This window comes from Phaenicophaeus curvirostris, chromosome 1, assembly GCF_032191515.1.
Source record: "Phaenicophaeus curvirostris isolate KB17595 chromosome 1, BPBGC_Pcur_1.0, whole genome shotgun sequence".
In the NCBI taxonomy this organism is placed as follows: Eukaryota; Metazoa; Chordata; class Aves; order Cuculiformes; family Cuculidae; genus Phaenicophaeus; species Phaenicophaeus curvirostris.
Window position 1 is genome coordinate 95,154,827 of NC_091392.1, and position 26,776 is coordinate 95,181,602.

The 26,776-nt window shown below is 40.6% G+C and overlaps 1 protein-coding gene across 1 annotated transcript; it reads left to right on the forward strand.

The window, feature by feature from the left end:
• The first annotated feature begins 237 nt into the window (after positions 1-237).
• Positions 238-23,498, forward strand: PLCXD2 (phosphatidylinositol specific phospholipase C X domain containing 2). The gene is made up of 4 exons (XM_069869093.1): positions 238-385; positions 13,100-13,560; positions 14,719-14,960; positions 17,954-23,498. The coding sequence occupies exons 1-4, from the start codon at positions 238-240 to the stop codon at positions 18,114-18,116; spliced, it is 1,014 nt and encodes a 337-aa protein (XP_069725194.1). The 3' UTR covers positions 18,117-23,498.
• Positions 23,499-26,776: the final 3,278 nt, after the last annotated feature.

The window sequence follows — 26,776 nt, forward strand, 5'->3', positions numbered from 1 at the left end:
AGCCAATGGCTGGCGGCGGGCGCGCACCTGTTCGAGGATGGGTGAGGGGGCGCGGCCACGGGCGCGGCGATCGCCAGGCGGCCAATGGCCTTCTCGCCGGGGGCGCGCTCGGGGGGCGTGTCCGTCGCCCGGCGGCCAATGGCTGTCGGCGGGCGCGCGCGCGTTACATAAGCGCGGGGCCCGCGCGCCGCCCGCTCCGTCCCCGGCGGTGCCGGCCGCGCCGCTGCCCGGGCCGGGATGGGGCCGCCGGGCGGGCGGGGCAGAGGCCGCGGGAGGGAAAGGGGGAGGGAGAGGGCGGCCGCCGCGGCGGAGAGCAACGCGGACTGGATGGGGTCGCTGCCGGCGGCGCTGCGCTCCTACCCGCTGTCCCACCTGGCCATCCCAGGTAAGGGGAGGGTTTGGGGTGCGGGGTGTCTCAGCCCTTCCTTGCGACTCGGGGCCCACGGGACCCCCGGCCGGAGAACGGGGGAGGGGAGCGTAAGCACCGCTGGGAGCCTCTCGCCCCTTCACCTGCTTCATTTCATTGCTTTGACTAAGGCAGCCGTGACCTTTGAGCTCCTCTTGGAGGTTTCTCCCCTGGTTTTACTCGGCATTGGTGAGACCGCTCCTCGAATCCTGTGTTCACTTCTGGGCCCCTCACCACAAGAAGGATGTTGAGGCTCTGGAGCGAGTCCAGAGAAGAGCAACAAAGCTGGTGAGGGGGCTGGAGAGCAGGTCTTATGAGGAACGTCAGAGAGCTGGGGTTGTTTAGCCTGGAGAAGAGGAGGCTGAGGGGAGACCTCATTGCTCTCCATAACTACCTGAAAGGGGGTTGTAGAGAGGAGGGTGCTGGCCTCTTCTCCCAAGTGACAGGGGACAGGACAAGAGGGAATGGCCTCAAGCTCCACCAGGGGAGATTTAGGCTGGACATTAGGAAAAAAATTTTCACAGAAAGGGTCATTGGGCCCTGGAACAGGCTGCCCAGGGAGGTGGTTGATTCACCTTCCCTGGAGGTGTTTAAGGCACGGGTGGACGAGGTGCTGAGGGGCATGGTTTAGTGTTTGATAGGAATGGTTGGACTCGATGATCCGGTGGGTCTCTTCCAACCTGGTTATTCTATGATTCTATGGTTTAATCGAGGGTCAAGACAGGAAAGGTTTGTTTACGTTGATGTGTCTGTCGGTTTCAAATGGAAATGTCTCCTGTACGGATGGCTCCTCAGAGGGGAAGAAGTGCAGCGTGGTTGTGAAACCCAATGTATGATGTTATGCTGAAGGCACTGACATACTGTAATTGCTTATAAATTTCTCCCCCTTTCCAGCTGAACTTAACTTGCTCCCGCACAAAGCTCTGAGTTAAAGAAAATGGCAAGTGTCGCTTCTGGTTCATGGATAGGTAAACTGACGAGTGAGGAAGCCCATAGATAACCCTGAAGGTGCTTAGGAATAGGCTGCATTTCCCTCTGTTAAACACAGATGGTAAAAAATAATCTAGCACTGCTTGTAGATATCACTAGGGAAGATTTTATGGGCAATTAGTGTTGCGGTTTATTCTGATACTGGAATATGTTAGACTAGTTATTAGTGGCACAGGCTTGATTTACTGATAGTGTCTTTGGTATGCGTTGTATAGAGGACGTGTGGAGGCACTTCCCTGGAAACAGAGTGACATCCTCTTTAGTGCCAGCACAGATAACCAAATGGCATTTGAAGCATGTAGAGAAGGCGCTACGTGCCTCTTGTGGGGTACCACAGCACTTGCTCCTGAATTAGAACAGCTGAAATGCCTTGTTTTAATCACAAGTAACACACCACTTGATAGAAGCAAGATTATTTTATGTAACCATGTCCATTTGAATACAGAAGGGGCCAGAAAGGATTTTGTCTGCGTAAATTTAAAGCAGCTTCAGATTTTAAAACTTCATTCTCTGTTTTAGTGAGCAGTAGTAATTCAACTTTTTGTTGTAGCCGTTTAAGGGCTGTAAAACTTTATTTGCCAAACGTTATGATGCTGATTTGTTAAGTGCATTGTTGCTGTCTGTCACTTAGAGTATGATTCGTGTGTTGTTTATGACAAAGGAACCAAGAAAATGAGCTGATGTTTCAGTAATACCATACTTTTTAAAATTAGTAGTATTTTATTTAAAATGCTTGTGGTGTATGTTTATTTGTAGTGAAAGTTGCTGCGTTTTCCCATCCCTTTCCTGTACGTGCCTCATGCAACCTGTAAGTAAAGGCATTTTTGGGGTAGGTGTTTAGGGATTTTTTTTTTTTACTCTAGTGCAATGATTCTTTAATGAAGTGAACTTCTGGTGTAGCACTTGACAAAGAAAGCTTTTTGAGTGTCAAGATGATGTTACTAGCGGTGCACATGGAAAGAGTTGTGCAAAACGAGTTGCAATTGAGGTATCTGTTTAAAGATGCTGAACAGTGTTTAAGGACAGTGCTACCTTCAAAAAAGAGGTGAAAGGCAGGCTTCAGGTCAAATGAGGAGCAGTTTTGTTCATGCTTAATAACCATGTGTGCTTATTATGGGTATGGCCAGCTTATGTACATCTCTAGATGCATTTGTTTTCAACACTGGGATAATGGACTTGACTTTTTTGTTTTGATTTTGTTCCTTCCTCACAAAGCTCCCAATCTGTGTGTAAGAGCAAAGGTGTAACTGTAATGAAGGTGCTGGAGCAGTTAAAACCTTAAAACTTGTTTATACAAAATCATCTTTCAGCACTCAAACTGGTTTTTTGGGTTTGTTTGGTTTTGGTTTTTTAACATTCTACTTGGCAGAATGCAGCATTTGAGGGTTAAGACTTTACTTTTTATAAAAAAGGGTAAAATGGTGGCATGATGGGACTATTTAAAGTGAAAGAATTAATAGCATGCACAGAAAGGAAACTGCTTAGATTTAGTTCATCATACGGTATTGTATGGGGGAAAGTCTTGGTGACCCTCTTGGGTGAAGCTAAGGAGGTCATTGTGTAGAGTTGTGCTTCTTTATCTGTTGCAAAAAGTTGCCCTTTTAGAGCTGCTTGTTTTCACTTGCTTTAAATAATATAGCTGTGACCCTGTGACCTCTGGGGGTCATTTTTAATGTAAACTATCCTATGTTTCCCTGAGCTATTAAGTGTTGTGTGAAATGTGCTACCTGAGGACAGAGAAAGTTGTCGTTTGCTAAATTGCTAGAACTAACTTGTAACAAATGTTTAAGATGGGTGTTTCATGAAGCTTAACAGTGTGGTGTTCACATACCAATTTAACTCTGCTCAAAACAAGAGAGTCTGAAATTATCAGTGTCATCCTTTAAGGCTTGAGTATGAGTTTCAGAATTCAGGCTTTTTTTTCTTTCTGTTGGAAAAACTCTAGACTAAATGCTAAACCAGCAGATTATAAATACTAAACCTAGGAAAAGGGATGAGGTCTACTCTGTGATCTGAGGAGAGAAGGAATCTTTTTGCAATGAGAAATTGCCAAATATCAAGCAACTGAAATGTCTCAATTTATGTGATAGTCAACAAAATTAACCACCTCCAACAAGTAGTGATCTTCTATGAAACTATATAGAAGGCTTTCTCTTAATTATACTTCAGACTAATCCTCTTCAAATGTGGGTTTAAAAATGAACCCTTAAACATTTTGATTGTGAGCATGACCTCGGCAGGATAATGTGTAGGGTAATGTGTTTAATCTCAAGCTGTTTTACTTGTACACAATTTCATAAAATTATTTAAACTATGCCACTTACTGGTTTCTTTGGTCATTTCTCAATCTGTATCTGCTGCTGTCGTTCTCCCTGGCCCCCAAACCCTGAGAAATGCTACAAGGGAAAAAAAACTGCTGTGCTTTACAGCTTTGTTTTTACTGCTTTCAAAGTAAATAATTTAATGAATTTGCTAGAGATACCTAACCTCTTTCTTGCTTGTCCTTGCATGCTCATAATTCATAGCTTGTCCTATTTTTACTGTTTCAGTACAAAGTATTACTTTTTAGGTAATTTTTGCATTATCACAATTAACTAGATGCTACTCTGGGAAGTCTCTCTGCTTCTGAAGATACACCACTGCTATCCAGTTCCATCGAGCTGTTCAGTGAATACTTGTATTAGGACAGTCAACTCAATTAGATCACTTTCTGAGATCACAATAAGCTTGTGTCAGTTGTCTTGAGGTAGCAAAGCAATCTAGCAGATGTTAACTGCTAACTATCAGTGTTTGCTTATTGATTGCTTTAGTCCAGCCTCCAAGGTGCTTGATGAAAGTGATGAACAGAAGAGTAGGCAGTTCTGTTTTCCTTTGGGTCTTGATAATAATGCATTTAATCCTGTGTGGGTTATTCCATCCTTGAATAATTAAGAGCCATGATATAATTGGTAGGCATAGTTGCTCTTTCTGATCAAACTGTTTTCCTGGATTGGTTGCCCATTTTGGTCAGGATAGTTAGCTGTGAGTTTTTCCCAGTGGTGTTTTTCTTTCCTTATCTTCTTGAGTAAATTTATGATTCCTTAAGTAAGGATCCACTGGTGTGTGGGAGAACAAGCAAGCTGCTTCTTGCAGGAGCACCCAGAATAGTTATGGATGCAATTTCATAATACAAGCAAGCTAGTAAAATGCCTCTCCTGGCCCTGGTTTTACCTACTCTATTCCTTCAGTCTCTCATCACCTAAAAAAACAGATCAGAACTCCCATTTCTATCCATTGGTTCTTATTTGGTTCTACAAGTGCAAAGGAGTGCATTTGGCAAGGTGAATTGGTGGAAACGTTTTCTGTGTTGATTAAAATGGTTTGGGGGAATTCTCTGGGAGAAGTAGTTTCTGCTATATGGGCTTCCCAAAACAACTGTTTGTGTGCTTGAACAAACCCCAGGGTGGATGCTGGAGCGTGTGGCTTTCCTGAGGGGGTGTGATGGTTAACTTGGTGTGTTATAGTGCTGCAGGTGTAGGCAAGAAATAGGAGGTAGGATGGCTGTATGAAGAAAATATGGGGGATTATGTTCTTTCACATAGCTTTAATGAACCTGCTGTTGAGGAAAGAATTAAGCTCAGCTGGGAAAAAACTAATTTGAGTCTGAACTAAGTTCAATTTGAGTTGAATCTCCAGAGAAGAGAGCTGAAAAATAGAAAATTGGGAAAAAGAAAAATGTTTTAGTTCAGCAATTTGAAATGATATTAAAAAGTTACTTAACGCCAATATTCATCCTAGATTGTAACTTTTCTTTTTTTAATGTTGAAATATAATTTTTTATGTATTATAGGTCCAATTGGTACAACTGAGTCTAATTTTGAAACATGGAGAGAAATATTTGTCACCAAAAGCTAATTTTTCAGATACTACTATGTCTAAAGCTGCATGTAAAGCTCAGTGGGATGTCCTGCTGGTGTGGAGTTTGAGGATAGGGCCGCCTGTATCTCTGGGAACAGGGAGGGCACCTCTTCAGTCATGGTTTCTGGTGATGCACAGACCTTTTTCTGTCATCTTCATGTGTATTAGCTCATCCTCTAAAGGCATATAGAAGGACTGCCAGGATCACATTTCTAAGCATGCAGAGCAATCGCAGTATGGGTGCTTCTTCTGCCTACATCAGGCTGGAGAGTTGATGGGGAGTTGCCTGTGAAATGCTGGGCTATAGGTAGCTAAAGCTAATGGAAGGGCTGAATTTTACAGTTCCAGAGCATTTTTTTAACAGAGAAAGTAATCTTGGCTCAAACATGACTAAAATAAGACTATATTAGAGAGCTGAAATAATTGTTGAAATGTCTTTAATTTTTCACTGATCTATGAGGAGAGGTGTGTCCCTGACCTTCTAAAATAGTAGATGTTGGTTGTCTTCTCCAAAGTGCAGCACTTGTCAAGCTGCTTGGATTTTTTTATTAATTTTTTTCCGCATAGCACATACACTTTTAAAATTATCTTTTTAACTTTTAATTGAATATCTTTCTATAGTTTGCTCATGGTAGTGTCAGCATGACTGTAGCTGAAACTTCTAGTTGGCCAAGCAGAACTGAAACGGTTCTTAAAAGAAACAGCAGAATTGTCCAGTTAAAAACTGGCCACAGGGATCTTACTAGATTTTTTTCTTTTTACTCTTCGCCTGCATGACACTGAGGTGAACTGCTGAATTTGTTAATGCTGCAGTTGTCTTGTTTCTCAGTTCATGTGCTGTTGTGTTATGCACATGCCTCCTTAGAGAAAGAGCAGTGGTGAGCTTGAGACTGCATCCTCCATCCAAACAGGGCTTCTTTGGAGTACAAATTAAAAGGATCATTGAATCAGCTAAACTGGCTATCTTTTGGCTTAAAGCTCAAAGGGTGGGAGTATAAAAGGTTAATGCTCTGATTCACCAGGCTTCCTTCCCAATTTAATTGATATCTACCACTCAATGAGTTAGTTACCATTAGCCAAAAATATTTACCCAAGTATGATGTTGGATATGATTAGTAAAGGTAAAGCTTACAGGATTAACTTTGCCTAAAAAGACGAGTTATTTTATTAACTGTGATAGTCTACTTCATTGTAGCAGCAAATACTGACTCTTGCTAGTGAGAGACTATTAAAATACCTGGACCACTACACTGATGAGAGTATCTAGCTGAAGCTGTTCCAGTATTCCTTAGTAACGAAGTGTTCCTTTTGTGAGGAACTGGTGTGGCAAACACTGGGTCTGTGCCCTGGAAAGCCAGCCTCAGAGTTTAGGGTTTCTCTTTCTTTCATCTGTTTAGCCAAAACCAAATTGTTCTCAAAATGCCATGTAACTAAACTATCTTCAGAGATATAAGATTTTGTTTTTCCTGATTAAATAAAAAAAAAATCTTTTTTTCTTAAAAATCTATGCCCTAGAGTGATGTAACTGCCTGGTAAATGAGTGCTGGTCGTGCTGAAGTTGTACTTCAAAGTAAACCAATCATAATGTTGATATAAGTGGTTGTTGCTCTCCTATGTTCTGTGAAAGTTCCAGTTTGCCTGTTCTTCCAGAAAAGATGTATGAAGAGGAAAAAGTACTATGTAAAACCCAAGAGAATTCCATAGAGCTTTTTCAGAAGAATGAGGTCTTGGTCTACGTGTTTGAGTGGCCAAGAAAGAGGGATATATGAGTCTAAACTGGAGATTTTTTTCTTTTCAGAGCAATTAGATGGATGCATTCAGGCTTTGACATGGTAGAGAAATACTGCCCCTTTCTGTTTTCCCAATGGAGACAGCTAGAGTTGCTGATAAATGCTAAGTTATTGATAAATCCCCAGAAAATCTTGAGAGCAAGAACTCCAGCCACTTCTAAACAATTTCTTCTGGCTGGAAAGAAAAGCACACTACTATGTGATATTGTCTGAGACAGTTTTAAGTAGTCCTTTTCTCCCTTTCTCTTTGTACCCCTTTTATTTCACCCGCCATCACTGCCACTTCCCACACTGAAAGGGGGCAGCGAGGGAAATGGGGGTAGTTCTTTGACTGGGAAAGGAAGTTTTCCTAAGAGGATTTTGTCTTAACTAGGCTTTGTCCTCCCTAATGAGACTGCAGTAAGTATACCTAAAAATTCATTTAGGATTCTATTAAAATATAAGTATTCATCTAAATAGTTTTAGATAACTAATTATCAATTGGATGCGTGTTATTCCAGCCTCTTCTCCTTTTGCTGGACAAGGTCATATTAACTATTTGATTCACTTTTCATTGGTGAAGAGCTTTTAAGTTCTTAATCTTTTGATTAGAAAATCTGGATTGCTAATGACCTGAATCCTAAGGACTTCTGGGCTTTGAGAGGCACTTTTATTTATCCTGGCTTTCCCTCAGTTGTGGCACACGCAGGAAGTTTTGTTTAGAAGAACATTTGTGCAACAGTCTTAACTTGCTAGCACTTGCATCCTGTGTTTTTGGAACTTGATTACTCTGCTTCTAAATGTCTGAGCTATGTAATGCTTGGTATGCTGTGTCATGTGTGGTATTTTGTAATGTATGAGGAATGTACTTTGTCCAGTGAGCAAATCTTGCTCTAAGAAGTTTGGCGTCACTACAGCTGGGTGATTCTTTGTCCATAAGTAACCCTTTAATGCTTCTGGAGGGTTGGTACAGTATGTTAAACTTGCTGTTTACTGACGTTTAACACAACATGAGGTTTTCTTGTGTTCTTTTTTTCATTCCATTAATGTGAAGATCAAACCAAACTATTCAGATCTATTTCAAATTACTGACTGTGCACTCTCATGACTTTCTGCTTTCATTAATTGTTTCTTGTTTAGCCAGATTTTTTCAGAAGGTGTCTTTAGCTGCTGCTTCTGACTAGCCCACAGCCTTACAACCAGGGAGACTAGTGACATGTTTGTATCAGAAAAAAGTTGTTGTCTTGTCAAGTAATTGACAGTGCACAAGTATGTTGTATGTTGTAAGATCTATAAGCTTTGCATGCCATGTAGTCATATTTTTAACATCCCTTGAAGGTGAATTTACAAGCTTGCAAAAGGACACTGGGGTTAGTGAGATGCTCATTCCTGTGCCTGTGCCGCAACTATATGCGCAGAAAGTACTGATGTGGAAACAAAAGATGAAACAAAGTGATATGGCAGGTAAATGTTGAAATTCAAGGCTTAATAACATTCTGTTGATGAGTATAATTTCAGCTGTACCATGGGTTAATTTGACTATTTGTAACTAAGTAGCATGACAAATAGACATACTGGAAAATGAGACTTTGCTGCAGATCTAATGATAAAAGCCTACTTTCTAACAATTAGCACAAAGACTTCAACAAAAAAAGTCATCCTGAACAGTGAAATATCATCTATTTAACATACAAATTGATTTGAGAAATGACCTGTTTAACATACAATTAACTTGAGAAATTAGTGTAAGAAGAATAAAAGGAGGTTTAAAGATATGAATAAAAATTAATCTACAGATCTACTTACTGGGAGAAACTTAAGAGGACTATCCATCATTTTAACAATCTGGCACCTGGAAGATACCTCCAATACTGTTCTAACCATATTATAGCCTTTGATAGATAAATATCTGGACATTTGATGGGATGTGACTGCTTTTCTTGAAACTTCTAGTCTGTGTTAGATGAAAGAAATGAAACCAGAATAGAGCAGCTATTGTCTATTAATGTAAGAACTGACAGCTGATTATCAGTACCTCAGTTTTCTTTCTTAAAATGTGCATATTCTTTCATGCTTAAGTTTAATACTTGATGTTTCATGCTATGCATTCTCAGCCCCTTGGAAGCAATTGGCAAAACAGAATGTCTTTTATCTCCTGTGCCTAGCTTGGTTTTGGGAAGGGCTGAGCACCAGGCTGATGCCATGACAGTAGAGCAGCTCAGTAAGACTTGCAGTCTGAATGCTAATCTGTTCTCGTGCACAGTGATTCAAGTGTGCTGCACGTGCAATTACATGCCCTTTGGTCATGTGAAGGACAACAAAGACAAATTTTCTTGGCTTTTCTGTGCCCTTTCATTTCTTGGCCTGTAAGATGGAGGTTATAAACACATAGATTCATTAATAGCTTTGTTCACAATCAACATGTTGAAGGAATGAATTTATTTAATCAATATAGGGCTTTTTTTATATTAAGATGTTAGATATCTGAAATGTCTTGCTGATAAGACTTCTCAGGAAGCAAGAAAAAGCTCAAGAAAAGTAGTCAGTGTAATTTGGGGTGATGCGTACCATTTGGGTGGTGGGGAACACAGACCACAGGTTTTCTTACACATGGAACTTTTCTGTTTATGTTGCTATGAATTCTGTGGTGCTTGCCCTGTTGCTGTTACAGTGGAGTGTTACAGTATCTGAGTTATCGTCACACATCCTTGTGTTAGACATGATTTGAGAATGTGGTTAGTGGCTCTAAGACTGAGCTGCTAACAGAATGAGGCTGGTCTGCTCCATGCTTTTGGTGTAGGCTCTGGCCTTTGCCTTTGAAGTTGTGCAGAGTTGGGTTGGTTTAGGTTATGCCTTTTCAAAAAGTGCTGTATCAGTAACCAGCCTGGCTCCTGCCATAGCTATAGAATGGCTAGGCTTTCTGTGGAGTGTAGGGGAGGAGTGAAGGAGAATAGGGATTATTTTGACATCATGATACAATCAGCTTAGTGTGTAGCTTAACATCACAGCTAAGCTATATTAAAAACCAGTGGCTGAGCTGGTAAAATAACACAGTGATCTTAAATTAAAGAAGGGCTTGGTGGATGATGTCTATCCTAACCTAGCTCTTACCTCTCAGCCCAACAAGTGTCCAGTGCTGTTGCTTCTCAGTTTTCAGTTTGCTTTTTTGTCTTACTGGAGTTAAAATGTTCTGAGTCCAGGTTTGGTGCAGGTATTTCTCACAGTTGGTGACTGGCCTTCTGTAATTGACTGCTGAATGTAATTGGACTTCTGCCGTGTCTTTCCAGCCACGATATTGATGATGCCCCTCTGCCCTTCTTAGGAGGTTGCCTTCTAGCAACAGTGAAAAGGAGAGCTTGGTTTTTAGATGCTTCAGTTAATGTTCTACTTTGTCTGGGTATATGCATTGTATATGTAAATATACATATTCATATTCATTGTGAATGAAGTTTTCCTAGGTTCTTAAGCAGAACCACAGAGAAGGAGTTTTAAGAATCTTCTCTAGCTGTAGAAGAGTGTCACATAGTTAAATTTCTCCAATAGCAGCTGCCCTGTTAAGGAGTGTAGTTCTTACAATACATGTTGAAAAAGTTGCAATGTGCTTGTGGCTTCTTTTCTTTCTTGTTGCTTTCTAGAGCTATGAATAGAAATTGGTTTGTGGTAGTGCAAGGAGAAATTTGCTCTTTGCATCCTTAAATGTGCCTTGTATCAGCAGTCTGGAAAGGCAACTCTTTTGTAGCTGTAGAGTATGTGATCAGACTTGAGAAAACAAGCTGTTTCTTGGCTCGGATTTGCTTAGACAGCTCTGAGTTGACACAATGTATTTGATGCCAGATAAAATTGTCATTCCTTTGTAAGTCAAATTTATTAGTAACCTTGAGGGGAGCATAATGCTGTGACCTCTCTAGACGGGTGTCTAGAGGCTGCTGCACAGTCTTAGTTAAGATGAAATAAAATGTTTCTTATAGCCGTAGTCCTAGCATGTTAAACCATTTTCTGCAGTGATCTAAATAGAGGAAGAAGTTGGAAATGAACTTAAAGCCCAGACCAACACCTGCATGAATAAAAACATAAACTGGATTAATTCTGTGCAAAGTGACTCATTCAGAGGCAGAAGACAAGCTACTTGCAATTGAAGTCTACTTTCCAAATATTGTAGTAGCTTAAAGGGCTCATTCTGCTGCGTAGGGATGTGTATGAAACACAAAATGTCTAAGTTGCAGCTTGCAGCATGAGCCAGGCCTTACATGGGTTCTACTGAAATGACTTTACTGGATGTTTGATTCTGCTGTATTTTGATCAGTCACACCTTTGGAGGTGGCAAAGAAAAAAATTAGCTGTCACTCCAAAACTGACAGCTGTTTTTTGAGTAGTTTACTGTGACAGGTACTAATTCACTTCTTAAACTGACTTATTTTAAAAACGGCTTTTTTGTTACTTGTTGCTTGTTTCTAGAAGACTGAATGGAAAGCCACATAGGAGGCACACTTTTACAATTACTGCACAGAACTTGTGAAGAACTGATTACAATTAGTTTTAGTGTTCGTTTGTGAAGCCTGAGAGCTAACCTTCATGTTTCGTTTTCAGTACTTTTGAAGCAGCTGAAATTCTTGGAGAAAGAGTGCATTTAAGGTTGATGTGAACTGATATTTGGTTTTACGCACAGTCTGTTCTTCCATCTGGATTAAAAAATCCTGACAGGATAATCCAACTGAGATCATAATCTTGTTTATAGCTCTGACCTTGCATCACAGGAAATGCATCAATCTTTCAAGTGAGCACTGGTATACAAAAAGGTTTGAGTAAAAGAGGCTGTGGGTGCCTCAAATGTCTTAAACTCCTAATTTGTCATTTTCAGTGTTAAGAGTTGTAGACTGAGGTAGAAGAAGAAATTCTAGATAAGTATAGTCCCAGAATCAGGGACAAGAACTCTGAGGCATGCAGGAAGGGAAAACAGAGGCTGGCAGCATGGTATGGGCTCACTGTCCCCCTGGGGCTGCTGGAAAAGGTGCTGCTTGTAGTGACTGGGGGCATGTAGGGTGTATGTGAAGATACTTTCCCTGTGCTTCAGCAGTGTGTATGCAGGAAGCTGGTGGGGTTTGGCTCAGTGGGGAAACACATCTGCTGTACTGAAGAAACAAAGGGAAGAAGCAGGGCTATTAGAGCTCCTGTACTGTTTTTCCTGGCTAGGACTTCACAGGGGAGTCATGCAGGAAGCTGCTGCAGCTCCCTGGTCAGAATGGCGGTGCCTAGTGTAAATGGTTAGAAATCCCTGGTAAACCTCAGTCTCTTTTTTTGGGTTTTTTTTCTAGTAAGCACTCATTTTATACTGGAAATCCAGGTTTTTTGCCAAGTTACAGGTTATGTTCCAACAGCTTTATTGGACATTGATTCTTTTGGCAGGAACTGGTGATTTTGATCACTTTTTTTAATGAACTTTGTTCACCATACCTGTGGTCGCTCAAATACACTGTCAGATAAGACATGCTGATGAACTTGTCCAATGTGAGCTTCCGCTCGTAAGTATTTACCATCTTGGGGCTAAAGTGAGATATGCTGTATAGTTCCATCTGTTTGTCGTGTGAATAGAGATATATGTTCCAGCATCTTTGGTGTATTAGGTCATGATTGGATTTACCAGGTAGAATGAAAATAAATCCTTGGATTCTCGTCTCAAATCAGTGTTGTACCAGGCTTGGGGAAAACTTTGGAGGTAGATTAGTAGTTTGTAAATGAAGGAAGATTTGAAGGAAGATTCCCTTTATGGCTTCGTTTTGTGGTCATGATTTTCAGAGTGTTGAAATTGGGAGCTTGCACAAGGAAAGAGTTCAAACAGAGAAATTTAAATGTAGCTCTTGTTGTACGGCTAGGGAGAATTAAGGTGCAAGGGACAGTCTGAAGGACTTGCACTTGAACATAACTCTTCTGCAACCCTGCCATGCATGTAGGACTTGTTTCATTTTACAGGGCACGTGGATGCGTGTGTTTTGGAGAACTCAGTTTTCTAAAATTCAATGTTCTTGGCTTTTCTTTCTAGGGTCACATGATTCTTTCAGCTACTGGGTTGATGAGAAATCTCCTGTGGGACCAGACCAAGCCACAGCCATCAAACGTTTGGCCAGAATTTCTTTGGTTAAAAAGATCATGAAGAAATGGTCAGTGACTCAAAACCTGACTTTCAAAGAGCAGTTGGAAGGTGGGATCCGCTACTTTGATCTTCGTGTATCTTCTAAACCTGGGGAAATAGGACAAGAGATTTACTTCATACATGGCTTATTTGGCATCAAAGTATGCGATGGGCTGAACGAGATCAACAACTTCCTTGAGCAACACCCCAAAGAAGTAGTCTTCTTGGATTTCAATCACTTCTACGCCATGGATGACAGCCATCACTACTACTTGATCAACAGAATTCGCTCAGCTTTCGGATCCAAACTTTGTTCTGTTGAATGTGTAGAATATGTGACATTACAGTACATGTGGGAGAAGAAACACCAGGTACGGAAAGGATGTGCAATGTTTTTCAAACACGAAAGGTTAAGGCTTAAATAAAGAGGCAAGGTGTGATTTCCACTGAGAGGTATTGGACCAAGGATGCTGCTGACAGTCAATTTAAAGCCTCCTAGGGTCACCTTTATGTAGTGTGCATGTTTCCTCCATTTCTGTGCAACTGTGTAGCCCTTCCATCCATGGTGTGGCTGGACTGTGTCCTGTTCCCAAGCATGTCTGTTAAATAATTAAATGATAGCATCCTTGGGGCCTTGTGCCCCTTAAAAATGGGTTTCTCTCCTGGGAGAGGATGTTGTGCCAACTGGTGAGGATTTGATAACTGCTGTCTTTTTGGCAAGTGGGAAGCATATAAGTTTTAACATGATTAAGGTATGGTACAGGATTTCTTAGCTCCTTTGCTGCCATACTAATCTATAGTGGCAAGATGAAATGCCTCTTCTCTGTGGTAACTGCTCCCCTGCGTACCAGCAAACTGACAACAGGGTTTCAGGAAGAACACAATTCTTAAATTGTAAAGTACATGGGGCTTTAAGGAATTCCTGCTGTCAGTCCTAGGGTCCAGAACTAAATTATTTGTAAGTCTGGGTGTTAATCAACTGGTGCATCTTTGTGCTATCTTCTTGTAGAGAACCACCTTGCAAGGCATAAAATACTGACTTTTGATTTAGAGAAGTCTGACTTTGGCATCTCATGCAGTAAGTGCGAGTGGAATGCTGTTATGCCAGTTGGCCCAGTACACTTTAGCTGCTTAATAGCAGTTATGCAGAAGATGGCAAGACTGCTAAAATCCTTCAAGTACAAACGTAATATTCTCTGATGCATTGAAGTGCTTTTAAGCTGAATTCTTTGAATGGCATTTCAGTATATTCCTGGCAACTTTTTCATTTTAAACTGATGATCCTTAAAGGCTGAAGCAATCCTGTCCTCAGCTCACCAAAATGATGTTGAACTCTTTGGCTGACAATAGTGCAACAAATTAACTGACACTGACCACTTGGGAGCAGCTTCTTTTTGTTTGGTCTTCTTTTCACTGCTATGCTAGCTTCAGCAGCACTGTATAAGCATAAACCAATGCAACATCCTTTAAAAATATAAATAACATAGTTGTGAATTTTTATTTTTTCTCCTTTTTCTTTGTTCTGTTAGGTTCTCATATTCTACCACTACCCTTTGTGTGAGGAATACCCCTTCCTGTGGCCAGGGAATAAAATGCCAGCACCATGGGCTAATACAACCAATGTGCACAAACTGCTACAGTTCTTGGAGACCACTCTTGAGGAACGAAGTCGTTATGGGACTTTTCATGTTTCCCAAGCAATTCTCACTCCTCGAGTGAAAACTATTGCACGGCATTTAATTCGTGGTCTGAAGAACACGCTTGTTCACAGGTAAGGACTTTGGCTTGATTTCTTAGTTCTTTACTTAACGTGTTCCATGTTAAAAGAGGCACTTGAGTAAAGAAGAAACAGATGTTTGCTTGGAAGTAAAACTTGATGAAAACATGTGGGTTTGCTTCATTACTATTGCTTGTGAGAGATTTGCAGTCATTAAAAAAATATTGAAAATATTAAAGTAACAAGGTATATATGTAACAGTTTCCTGGGAATCGGAGCTCCCTTCAAATGTGATGTGATTTAAAAAAATAATGGGCTGGACATGTTTCAAACCAATAATTCATTCCAATTTAGCTGAACTTGAATTTGGGGGAGGGGAAAGCTTGTGCCACAGAGGTAGAATCATAGAATCACCAGATTGGAAGAGACCTACCTGATCATCGAGTCCAACCATTCCTATCAAACACTAAACCATGCCCCTCAGCACCTCGTCCACCCGTGCCTTAAACACCTCCAGGGAAGGTGACTCAACCACCTCTCTGGGTAGCCTGTTCCAGTGCCCAATGACCCTTTCTGTGAAAAATTTTTTCCCAATGTTCAGCCTGAACCTCCCCTGGCGGAGCTTGAGGCCATTCCCTCTTGTCCCCTGTCACTTGGGAGAAGAGGCCAGCACCCTCCTCTCCACAACTTCCTTTTAGGTAAATTGCCTGTTCAGGCAATTTAGGTAAATTGTGGGCTCAGTATTGTATTTGTCTGTATAAATCTCTCAGTTATTTCAGTGGTGGCCAAAGATGTGCAACCTAAGGCAGTATTTTATCTTGGGTTTTTTTACCAGAAAATAAGATTAATAATTTGACTTTTTTTTTTATACCACTGACTTTTGTGCAATTAATTTCTGTGAGCAAAGAGAAAAGTTTTACTTTGAGTAGTGCAAATTGCCTGCAATTGTTAAAAGTGTTAACAGCATGACCAGTATAGGTTCCATGTCATCTTTTTTTGTTATCACCTTGTAGCCTGTTTGCTAAAAATTGCCAGAACTGTAACAGTCTTGGTGGGATCTGGCATCCTGGCTCACTGTTTAATATCGCCTCTTTTGATGTCACTAACAGTTTATCTTGCCATAATGATACCGGCTTCCAAGTTACATTTGTATAGGTCACAACTGGTCTAAATCAATCAGCAGCAGAGCTTAATAATAAGCAGTGACATAGACACATCTCTGTCCACCAGCTCATGTTGCTTTGAGAGAATCACTTGTCACTTTTGAAATAATTACAGTATTATCGTTTTGAGGCCAAAGTCAATATAACTTATTTTCTTGGAAAAAAACAATTGCTGTGTTTTTGCAGCCATAAAAGTTGTTGATGGAAGTAAGCATGTTCCAGATGAAGTACAAATCATGGAGTTCTCAACATCTTTCCTGTTTACAGACATTAATCTAGCAAAAAATAATGAAACCCAAACGAAGTTTGCCACAGTATGTTCAGATCTCCCTGGCTTGTGCTTTGCCCACACGTGCGTGGTCAGCTTTGGGCACTAGATGGTGCTCGGGTGCTTTACGACTGGCGTTTGCTGTTAAAGTTGCACGAAAACAAGGGTGTCCTCGGTGGGGAGACCTAACAAAAGCACAGATAAAGCTTGTCTGTGTACTGTATATTAAATGGACTGTTGTCTCATAATTAAAGGAAAGATATTACTAAATTTCTATTTTTAACCAAGTAAAGGATCATCCAATTTCATGGGATGGGTGAGCAATTTTGTTTCAAGTGTCTCCTGGCACAGATGTGGGCTGTAAGCCACTGGTAGTCTGTTAATTTGCCTTCATTCCACCCCTTTCCCTTGGCCCCATCCTTACCACTTGTTGGAAAAGAAACTGTGAAAACCTAAAATAGGTGTTGCTATTTGCTGCAACATGATTGCTTGTATACATTTACACATGCTGATTTGTATGTGTAAATGACTTTGCAGTTCTTTGTAGATGGCTGCTTTCTCATATGGAACTTTTGCCCTGAACATGAATATTTAAGTGTCTTTGAGCCCTTGCTAAAGGAGAAATGGCAACATTCACACTTAGCTGGCTCGAGTCTGGTGTGTCCCTTGACAGGGGTAGTAATTATGCTTGGACTCAGGTTCTATTGTCTGCTGGTCTTTGACAAGACTCTTTTTTTTTTTTTTTAGAACAAGAGCTATGGGGGGTGCCTTTAGGGTTTGGTTTTCTTTCCCCGTTCTTTTATCTAATTCACTTGCCCACTGTGTTGTCATATAATTTTGTATGCATATTATGACACTAATTTAAATAATTCTACTATACTTAGTCGTTTGTATCTAATGGTGCTGAAAACCCTGGTGTTTGCATGTTGGAGTGCAAAAAAAGGTTTTACAGACTTCCAGCTTGCTCTGTGTCCAAGAAATCACTCAATTTCTCCTGATGCTAGAATTTCTAACTAAACTCAATTCCTGCCACACCTCATTTTTTCTCTGATTGTAGTGATGTATGGTGGTATGCTCAACCCCTATAGAGCTGAGGGCTTAGTTTCTTTGATCCTGTTGCTGTCTGTGGATCTGGAAGCTGAAAAGAGTTTGGTAGACATGTAGCGCATTGCCCCCAAGAACTTCCTTACCCACTCTAAGGCAGGGGTGGGCAGGGGAATGTCTTGGGCCAGGTATAGCCTTGCTTTGTGCCACACTGAAGTCTGCTGTGGAATTAAGCTTTTGATTAAACATTTACTGGGTAAAAACAAACCAGGATGGAAAAAATTGGAGTGTAGCACAGCCTGCTCAGTGAATATAGAGTTCACAAATGTTACTTTGTACACATGGTAGTTTGGATTGATGACTGGCCAATATTTCTGTTTGATAAGTAATGACCAAATGCTGTGTTAAGTGCTCTTCTCATCAGTCTGTTGCATTGTATGTGGCAGTCAGGACCTAATCACGAATGTGAGATGGCGATGTAATTTGTAAGCAGCATGTTGCATTTGAAATGAGTATGTATAGAGAAGACTGTCTTTTAAAATGTTTAATTTTCTTTATTTCAATTCCTTTAGGAACCTGCCCATGATTTTGAATTGGGTGAAAGCACAGAAGCCAGGCATTATGGGTGTTAACATAATTACATCAGACTTTGTGGAGCTGGTTGACTTTGCTGCTACAGTTATTGCACTAAACGACCTTCTTTTAGAAGACGATGAATCCTCAACTAAGTCCTGATTGCTGTTTCCCACTTGTTGCATTTGAAATGCAGTAGACCTCTTCGAACTATGTGAAATGTTTTATTTATTAAGTGAAGCCTACTGTAATCTCTAGTTTAAAAAAAAAAAAAACACATTTTGTAGACAAAATGTGATTAAACATCACATACAGGCAGAGTCCTTCTTTCAGGGATGTTTGGATCTGAGCGGAACAGAAAGTGCTGTCTGAGTGCTGCTGCATGTCTGTGGCTACGTGTTTGAGTAAGTTATGCACACATCTGCTGCAGTCTGGTGCGGTGTCTGCCTGCCAACAAGAGACTGGCCTCCAGAGCAGATGTACCCAATTATGGTGCGTATCTCCCTGGTGACCGGACTCACCGTGCCCTTGTGTGCGCATCCTGCTTATTTCTCAACTCCAGGACTTAAACCAAGGATTGCTGCTGATCCCTTAGCAGCAGTGTAACCGAGCCAATTGAGACAGTATTGTTCTTGGGCCACCTTAGGCATAGCTGGGCTCAGCTGGAGGCTGCTGCTGTATTAATTGCACTGTTTTAGACACTACCTCTGACTTGCTTGAAGAAACAATATTGCTGTTGTTCAGGGGCAAAGCTGTTATACTGCGTTGAATATCCAAACTGTCCTTTTGGCCTGAGGAGCGAAGGCTTGGTGTGTTCTCTTTGGACTGCAAGCTCTTTGCTGGACCTTTTTTATTTTACTTTAATACTCTAATATGTTTACTGCAATCATGTTTAAGTGTGTTTCTTTGGCATTAATTTGGAGAATCTTTCATTCTTCAAACTGAGGATTAAAACTCACAAGTCTGAATTCCTGTTGGGCCATTTTAGAAATCACAGCACAGCTCTTCTGTTTGCTGGGCATTTGTTTTTTCCATCCTCTAAGTTTTCTTTGGGGAATGTATTTCACCCAGATAGCCTGTCTCTGGAAGGAGGTGGGCTAAGTGGGAGTTTGCTTTGAATTCAAAGAACTGGAGCTGGCAGGGACAGCTCAAAACCCAAATATTTATTTTGATTTACAATGTGACAGTAAATTCCAAAATCAGATGCAAAAGTTGTGATTGTAGTCAGAGCCATAGCTATGGGGGAAAAATTTCTCCAGCCTGCACCTGCTTGTGACAAAATAAGCAACAGTCACACAAGCTCAGGTAGGCCTTAGTGCTGCTTAAGCTGATGCAGTCGCATGTTGGTACTTATCAGCACTTTGACTAGCTAGTAGCAGTCGTACAGTGTGATTTATCTTTAGTTAAAAAAACAACACAAATGTGACTGATAAGCAGGTACTTCTGTTCAGTCTTCCTCAAGCAACTGTTGGTGCACTAATTATTCAGTGATGATGAATTTGTATTAACCTTTAAGCTATTTATAAGAGAATGGATCATCTTTATAGATACTTTATTCAAAAGAAAAGTGAATCTCTAGATTTATTATTTATTTTGTTACCATATCCTGTGTATGCTGTCATGGTCTAGCAGCCCAGAAAAAATCCAAAACATCTCTGCTTGATTGTCACAAACTCTGAACCAAGGATATGTTTATCTGAAGGTTTGCAAACCTTCCATGTGAATGTTGACTGAGTTCTGAGCAGACTGTAATCCGATTTATCTGTTTGCATGGTTTTCATTAGAGTTCCTTGAATTTTTTTTTTCAATGAATCCTTTTTCTGAGGGAGGTGGGAGTGGGGGCATGTGTGCCTCAAGCTTTCTCCTTTCCTCTTGTGTTTCAATAACAGGGAAAGCCGTGAAAATCAGTTTTGGGTAACTAAAGCTCCAACTTCTAGTTTAAAACTTCCTTTTCCTTTCAAACTTCCTTTGAAAACCCTAGCAGAAGGTTTTTATTTTTGCTGCTTTTTTCTTGATGGAACTGTTGGAACAGCACTATTTTGTTTGCAAAGTTATTTAAATTACCTGGTTCTTCCTTTAGCTGAATTTTGTGTTAACCTACTTTTCTCATGGCTGCAACTGAAACTTCATGACAGAGTTAAATGTATGGCTTTGGTTTCAGTAGTCTGTTAGCTGCAAATTATCTTAGAGCTCAGAACTCGCACAAACTTGGTTTGGATGCTGATAAGGCAGAAATAATACATTTGCAAGGTTTCCTGAAGAACTGGGGGACAAGGAGAGAAGGTGAAGTATGATCTTTCATTAGACCCTTAATGTATTTTGTACTGTATATATCTACCTCAAAAGAGATTTATCAGGTTTAACCAATATTTATGTTGTGTGTGTACAGTAATGACTGTTGCTAGTATTTCTCTTGTATTTATTTAAATAGAGATGTGGTGTCTAACTCAGGGCTTTGGTTAGATTATGTACAAACTCGAAAGTTTTTCTAGTGTCTTTGCTGTTAGCTCTTGAAAAAGGCATGGTAGGAGTTAATAGTGCTAGTGGAAGGAAAAGAAATGGAAAATAGCTTTAGTATTATCAAAGTGTGTGTGTATGGAACACTTATAAGTTAGACCTGTCTGAAGACACTAGCGTGTCTTTACAGAGCAGTGCTTGGTGCTGCTGTCTCTGTGAGGAATCTGACAGTCAAAATTGTGAGTTGGGCAATTAGTACAGTTGCCTACAACAGGTTATCTCCTATGAACACTTGAGGCAGTGTTAATGCTGATGTTTGGAATTGGTTTTAGGTTAGTTCTAAACAATCCAAAGCAATAGGAACTACCTTTCTTCTGTTATGTGGAACAAAGCTACCCATATAACAGATTTGTCTTTCTGGCAGAGCACCACTGCATACCAGGTTCCCACACACTTTACAAAACAGAGGTCATCTAGACTTGGACTTTGAGCTGTAGACTGTTTTCCAGCATTATAAAAACAGAAAAGTGAGCTGGACAGGAAGGGAGGATCAAGGAAGTAGGCCAGTACTTTGCATCCAGTGCTCACTCTGAAGGTGTGGCAGCATTTAGCCAGGTTTCAGGAAGCAGAGTGGAGCAGGTCTGGCAGGGGAGTGACAGCAGCCACAGTTTGTACAGAGAAACTCATCTGAGAGTCTAGCCTCTGTACAGGCTGCAGAGGAGCAACTGATGAGCCTGCAAGATCATGTATATATGAGCTTGATGAAAATAAAGATTGGTGTGAATGCAGGAGAAGGCTGGGGGTTCCTTGCTGTTGATGGAGACCTCTGTTGAATACATTGATTTTTCTTGTTTCCATCTTCCCCAAGCAGTAGGGTTTGCTTTTAAATGGCTTAGGTGGAAAACTCCCTCAGAAGAATTTTTCTGAGGACTTAACCATTCTGTGGGTGCTGGGAGAGAAAAAGCCAGGAAACTAGCAACTACTTGAGGCAAAGTACATACTTGAATTGCATATTTTTGAATAATTACTTGTATAATTTGTTATTACAGATTCAGGTTACTTAAGCATTGTTTTAGGACTGTCACTTCTGTTCCTAATGTGCATTCACTGAATGCCAAGCAGATTGGTGTGTGCCCGTTCTCCTGGCACTGATCGCTGTCACTTGCAATAGGGCATACATGAGGCACAGGAAACCACTGTATCCCTGATGGGGAAGCAGTAGGGAGAAGGTTGTTAAGAAGCATATGTAAGTTTCTAGCATCTTTTTGTGAGCTTATAGTAGGTGAAAACCAGGAGGAATTACTACTAGATTTTGCAGACTGACAATCTATCAGCTCCTTATTTGGGATCTGCTGTTGTAATATTGGACAGCTGTGGAGCCAGGAGTTATAATGCTGTTTGGGGTTTCTTGAGAACAAAGGACAGATTACTGCTGTCCAATTTTATCTGAAGAACTGAAGGAATACTAACTTTCCTATGCTTTGTGATGGTGAGAGTCCCACTGGTAACACTGCTGGCAAGGCAAGTTTCAGGAATGCTGTGGTCAGTGAGAGATGTCAGACTGGGAGTCGTCAGAGCAGAAATGTTGGCTGTAAAAAGGCCTCTGTTCTGCTGAACAGACTCTTCAAAGAAGAAAGGAATAATGGGAAAATGATACCTTGACTCCTAACACATTGTTTCCTGCTGTGTTGGTACTGAGTTAGTATGCTGGAGTTTAGAATGTTACCTGTATTATAAAGCACAAGAAGCATTTTTGAGCAGGAATTTTGGCTCATCTGGCATCTGCCAAGATGTTTATCTGTTGTTCTCATCTGGCTAAGCCTTTGGAAATATTCTCTGTCTATCTGTCTCAGGTGTCAGAGTTGATTGCTGTATCATCTAGCAGACCAGGCTTGAGGACTTCTGTAGATAAATAACGGATGTGACCGTTTTGGTTTAAAATCAGTTTATTCATGGAAGTCTGACAGAGCATGTATAACTTGATTTACTTGAGTGTATACTACTTACTACAACTGCATGTGGACTTTGTATTAAGGCTTTCATCTAGACTTGAGCATATTGTTACCAGTCTCTAATAAGCAAATTCTTTGGTCAGAGGAACACTGTCTGGGAAAACTTCAAGCAAATTGTGCTTGTTTAAGAACAGAAATTGTCTAATATGAGAAACTTCATTCCACATTCAGATCAGGTCAAGATGTAGTCTTTCCAGCAGTGGAAGAGGTTGGTTTTTTCATTTTCGGTGATTGACAAATTCTTATTCCAGCTTTGGTTTTTGACTCAACAGATGGGTACAAGAGCCAGAGCATATGCTGAAGAGCAAATAAATTTTATGCTAAGGACATGTATGTTGGGCAAACTGCGGTAAGAGTATAGTGATTCTCTTAGTCCCACCTTTTAATGAATCCTGTTAGCTGTTTGGTTGAGGCTGTTAAATCGGTCTGTTTTGTATTTAAAAAAAAAAAAATCAGTCCCACCAATTCAATGTGTCTGTCTTGAAGTGTGTGTGCTTCTGTAAACATGTATGTTTCTCTAAGTGTTATCACATAAACAAGCTTTGACTTTTAATTGTAGGGACTGGAATAGGGATGTCAACTTTAGAACTGTTTGCTGAATGTGATTGTATTTTATATTCCTGAATATTTATATGTTGTGTTGTTCATTGAAACAGTACTTTGCTTACCCTTTGTTAGGCTTATGATAACTTCTTCCATATCTCACTTAGATTGAACTGCAATGTATTCTTAATTCTGGAAAAGTATTGAACAGTACATCCTACATAAAAATAACTTCAGTTCTTTGTTTTTTCTCAATTTCAAATGTGTTTTGCAGTTGGAATTTATTTGTATTATACTGTGGAGGGGGGCAGATGGAGCAGGTAAAGAGGAGTTGCTGATACTCTTCTTTGGTTTGTGCAGTTTCTCTTTCTTTTGGCAGTTAGTCCTTTACCAATCTGTCCAATTCAATTGGTGAAACTAGAATGCCTCATCTGAACTGCAGACAAACTTGGGATTCACATCTGTTTCTGATTTACTACACATCCATATCATTGGTTTTTAATCCTGAAAATAAAAGTACAAGTTGAGTTAATCACTTTGTTTTCTGTACTGCTGACTGTTTTGATACATGTTGATACAATCATGATTGCATAGTTAATTAGCATCAGTTGAGCTTAGTTACTTTTCTGATGCACAATGGTGTCACTGGAGGTTGTTTTTTGAGGTGTCACATCTTGCTGCACTTGTCTGACTACCTGCAAGACACCTGGACAACCTGCTTTATCTTTAGGATGTGCTGAGAACTTCTCTGTGGAAGTAGTAGTGCAAGATGGTTAGAAAATTTTGAATGCTTGCACTTACATGCATGTGTACTTGTGTCTCTGCCTGGGTGCACTGGGATAAAAGCATGCATCCAGTTTTAACTTGAAAGACAAGTAAAACTTCTGTGCAGTCTCTACTACACAAAACGTACATCACATACAGGTGATGAAGCTCCATGGTAGCACCTGATCAGGAGACAAAATATTGATAATGATTCCCAGGGCCTGGAATCACGTCCGATGCTTGCACCCAGTGAGATCAGGGAGATCAGTCTTGAGGATATGGAGGTGCTGGAGGCAAGGAGAAGGGGAGAATCAATGACCCTGATTATGGTTTTGCACACTAATAACTAAGGGATACTGTCTGTGGATTTTATTTTGAAGTCCTAAAGGTAGAGCTAGGAGTTCAGAGTTTAGTCACTGCTGTACCTTCAGATCTTGGTAAGTTTTTACAAGTCAGATTAGGTTAAAAGTGACTCGCATATATAGGTAGCCAACGGTTTTGGTAATCTGTCTGAAATGTGTTGTAGGAGGGGGTGTGCCAGGAGTTTTTACATAATATATACCTATGCAGCATAAGTCTAATGTGACTAGCATAAGCTGCCAGCATATAAAAAGATTGCTGGTTAATTAGCTCACTGTAGCAGTGTTACTCTTGCTTTCCTCCTCTTCAGGTACTGTTTCCCTAGGCCAGGAATCATGTATGTTAGAGGGGACTTTAGGTGCAAGGTGAGCAAAGTCATCTTCATTGTTTTGCTTCCCTAGGGGGTTAATTGATTTTTTTTTAATTTTTTTTTTCAGGCTGTGTGCCTTTCAGCAATGCTTGACAAGGGCACGCATGTATATATGCACAAAGCAGATAGTTTTCCTGAAGCATATCATGAGACTGCATAAACTAGATGCATGTTCTGTGACAAATTTATGTGCACTCTATAAAGAGTTGTGCTGTTGCCACAGAGCTGTGATTAGCTGTTCAAACAGTCATTCCTGAATTGTGCATGGCTTAGTATTTGCCTCTTAGGAGATACTGCTTAACCTGCATGCAGTTTTTTTTGCAGTGGAGGATGAACTTTTTTATGCTGCCTGAAGGAAAGCCAGCTTGGAACCTGGTGTATGCTGCCAACTGCTCTTGTTCCACGTGTAGCTTGAAGGTGAGCAGGATGCTGTCAGGCTCTGGAGGTGAGTAATGGTAATGTCACCAATTCTTCTGATCAGTTAGGTGGCACACCAGTCATTTTCATAGACTAGAAAAGCATTTCACCAAGAAGTGCCTCTCCACTTTAAGTGCGGTAAGCAGGACTGATGTCAAGTGCTCAGATGGGCAAATGCTAGAGAAGAAACAAGTGATTTTTTTTGAACTCCTGGTGGCTGAGTCCAGCTACTCTTCCTAGGGTTCCAGAGCTTGTTTCTGCTCTGCACAGCTAATAGCAGTGCTACCACCTGTCTCAAGACAAAGTTGAATCTTCTTGAAAAGACAGTGACCAGGATCATTAACAGGTAATGTTTTGCATGCACGAACTGTGAGGAAAGATAATCATGCTTTAAAAAGGGCTTTTCCTCAGTTTAGAGATCTGCTTTAAATGAAAACAAAAGTTTGCTTAGGCTAGGAAGCAGCTGGTTGGTTTTACATCCTTTCTTGTTTATCTCCTACCTGCAGTACAAGTATACCTACAGGGAAGAACTGCAGAATTAGGCAGGATCAGCTTGAGGGGAAGATATACTGTTGGACGCATAGCTGTGTAGGTTTATATCTGCAGATTTGACAAGAATACAGCCTGAGTAGGCACCGTTCCTTTCAAGGACCAGTGAAAACATGTGCCTGTAGCAAAACTTCTTACATGGCCAAGTTTGTAAATTAAAATATTTTCAGTATAATATATGGGCTGAAATTGCATGAAGTTTTGAATTGGGTAGTTATTCATAGAGGTTAATGCTTGTCTTGCTTAATTTCTGACTGAACTTGTTTGTTGCAAGTTACTATTGCTTAGAATGGCTTCTAATTTAGAAGCAGAATTGGTACTGGGGTGATTTTGTGCTGCCATATCTGTAGTTTCTTGGTGGAAGAAAGGAAGCAACTGGCAGTACCTCAGGCACGAGTACCTCAAGGTAGATAAGCCAGTAGTTGCATAAAGTGGAAACCATATGTCACAATGTGGGTGCCTATAATTGAGGCAGACACCTCAGCTGTTGAATGAACCTTTGGAAGAGTTCTGGTGACTCAAGAGATGCTGAACAACGAATGAGCTGTTCTTCATGCGAAGACTTGCAGGTTTCACTGAAATGGCTTAAAAGCTTGCTTGGTGTGTGCAAAGCCCAGATGGTATTTCATGCTTGGGTTTGAAGGGGTGATTTATGTTTGATCAGAGCTGCAGATGCCTTTGATGTTTCATCTCCGTTATAAACACAAGGAAGTTTTGATGCTGTTAGTGGCAGATACTGTTTGAATTGCTCGGCAGAGTAGCAGACAAACACTAGGCTGAGCAATTTCCTCCCAGCCCCCTCACTTTGTATTGCAAACAGCACCTTGGTGCTTCAGATGTTTTTGCAACTCTAAGACCAATTCCTCTTGTGTTGGAACTTTAGGAATGAAAAGTACAGAAGAAATTGAGAACTGGGTTTATCATGTTGCTTCTTGCAAATATGCTTTAAGACAAGGGAAATAAAAGTCTGCCTGAAAGGATGTTCCTCCCTGCATGGAAGTCATCATCTGGCACACTGTGTGGGCAAAGAAAAACATACATTGTTTGGTGAGATCTGTGTAAATGAGAATTAAAGATGGTAAAAATATTTTTCTTGAACTTTCTGCTACTAGTGTTCACTTTTTTTTGCTCATAGCAACTGAGCAAAGGGTTGGGTTTCATTCCTGGGTTTTCTTCCAGCTTGAAATTGCAAAACCTAAAATCATGAGTGCAAGAAAGGAACAAAAGGCATCCTCAAACAGGGGCTGGAGCAGTGGAAAGGGAGGAGAAAAGGTATGCAGTAGAGATGGTGCTGCAACTTGCCCTTTGGAATGGAAAATAAAGTTCTCTTGATCTGGGGCTTTTTTGAG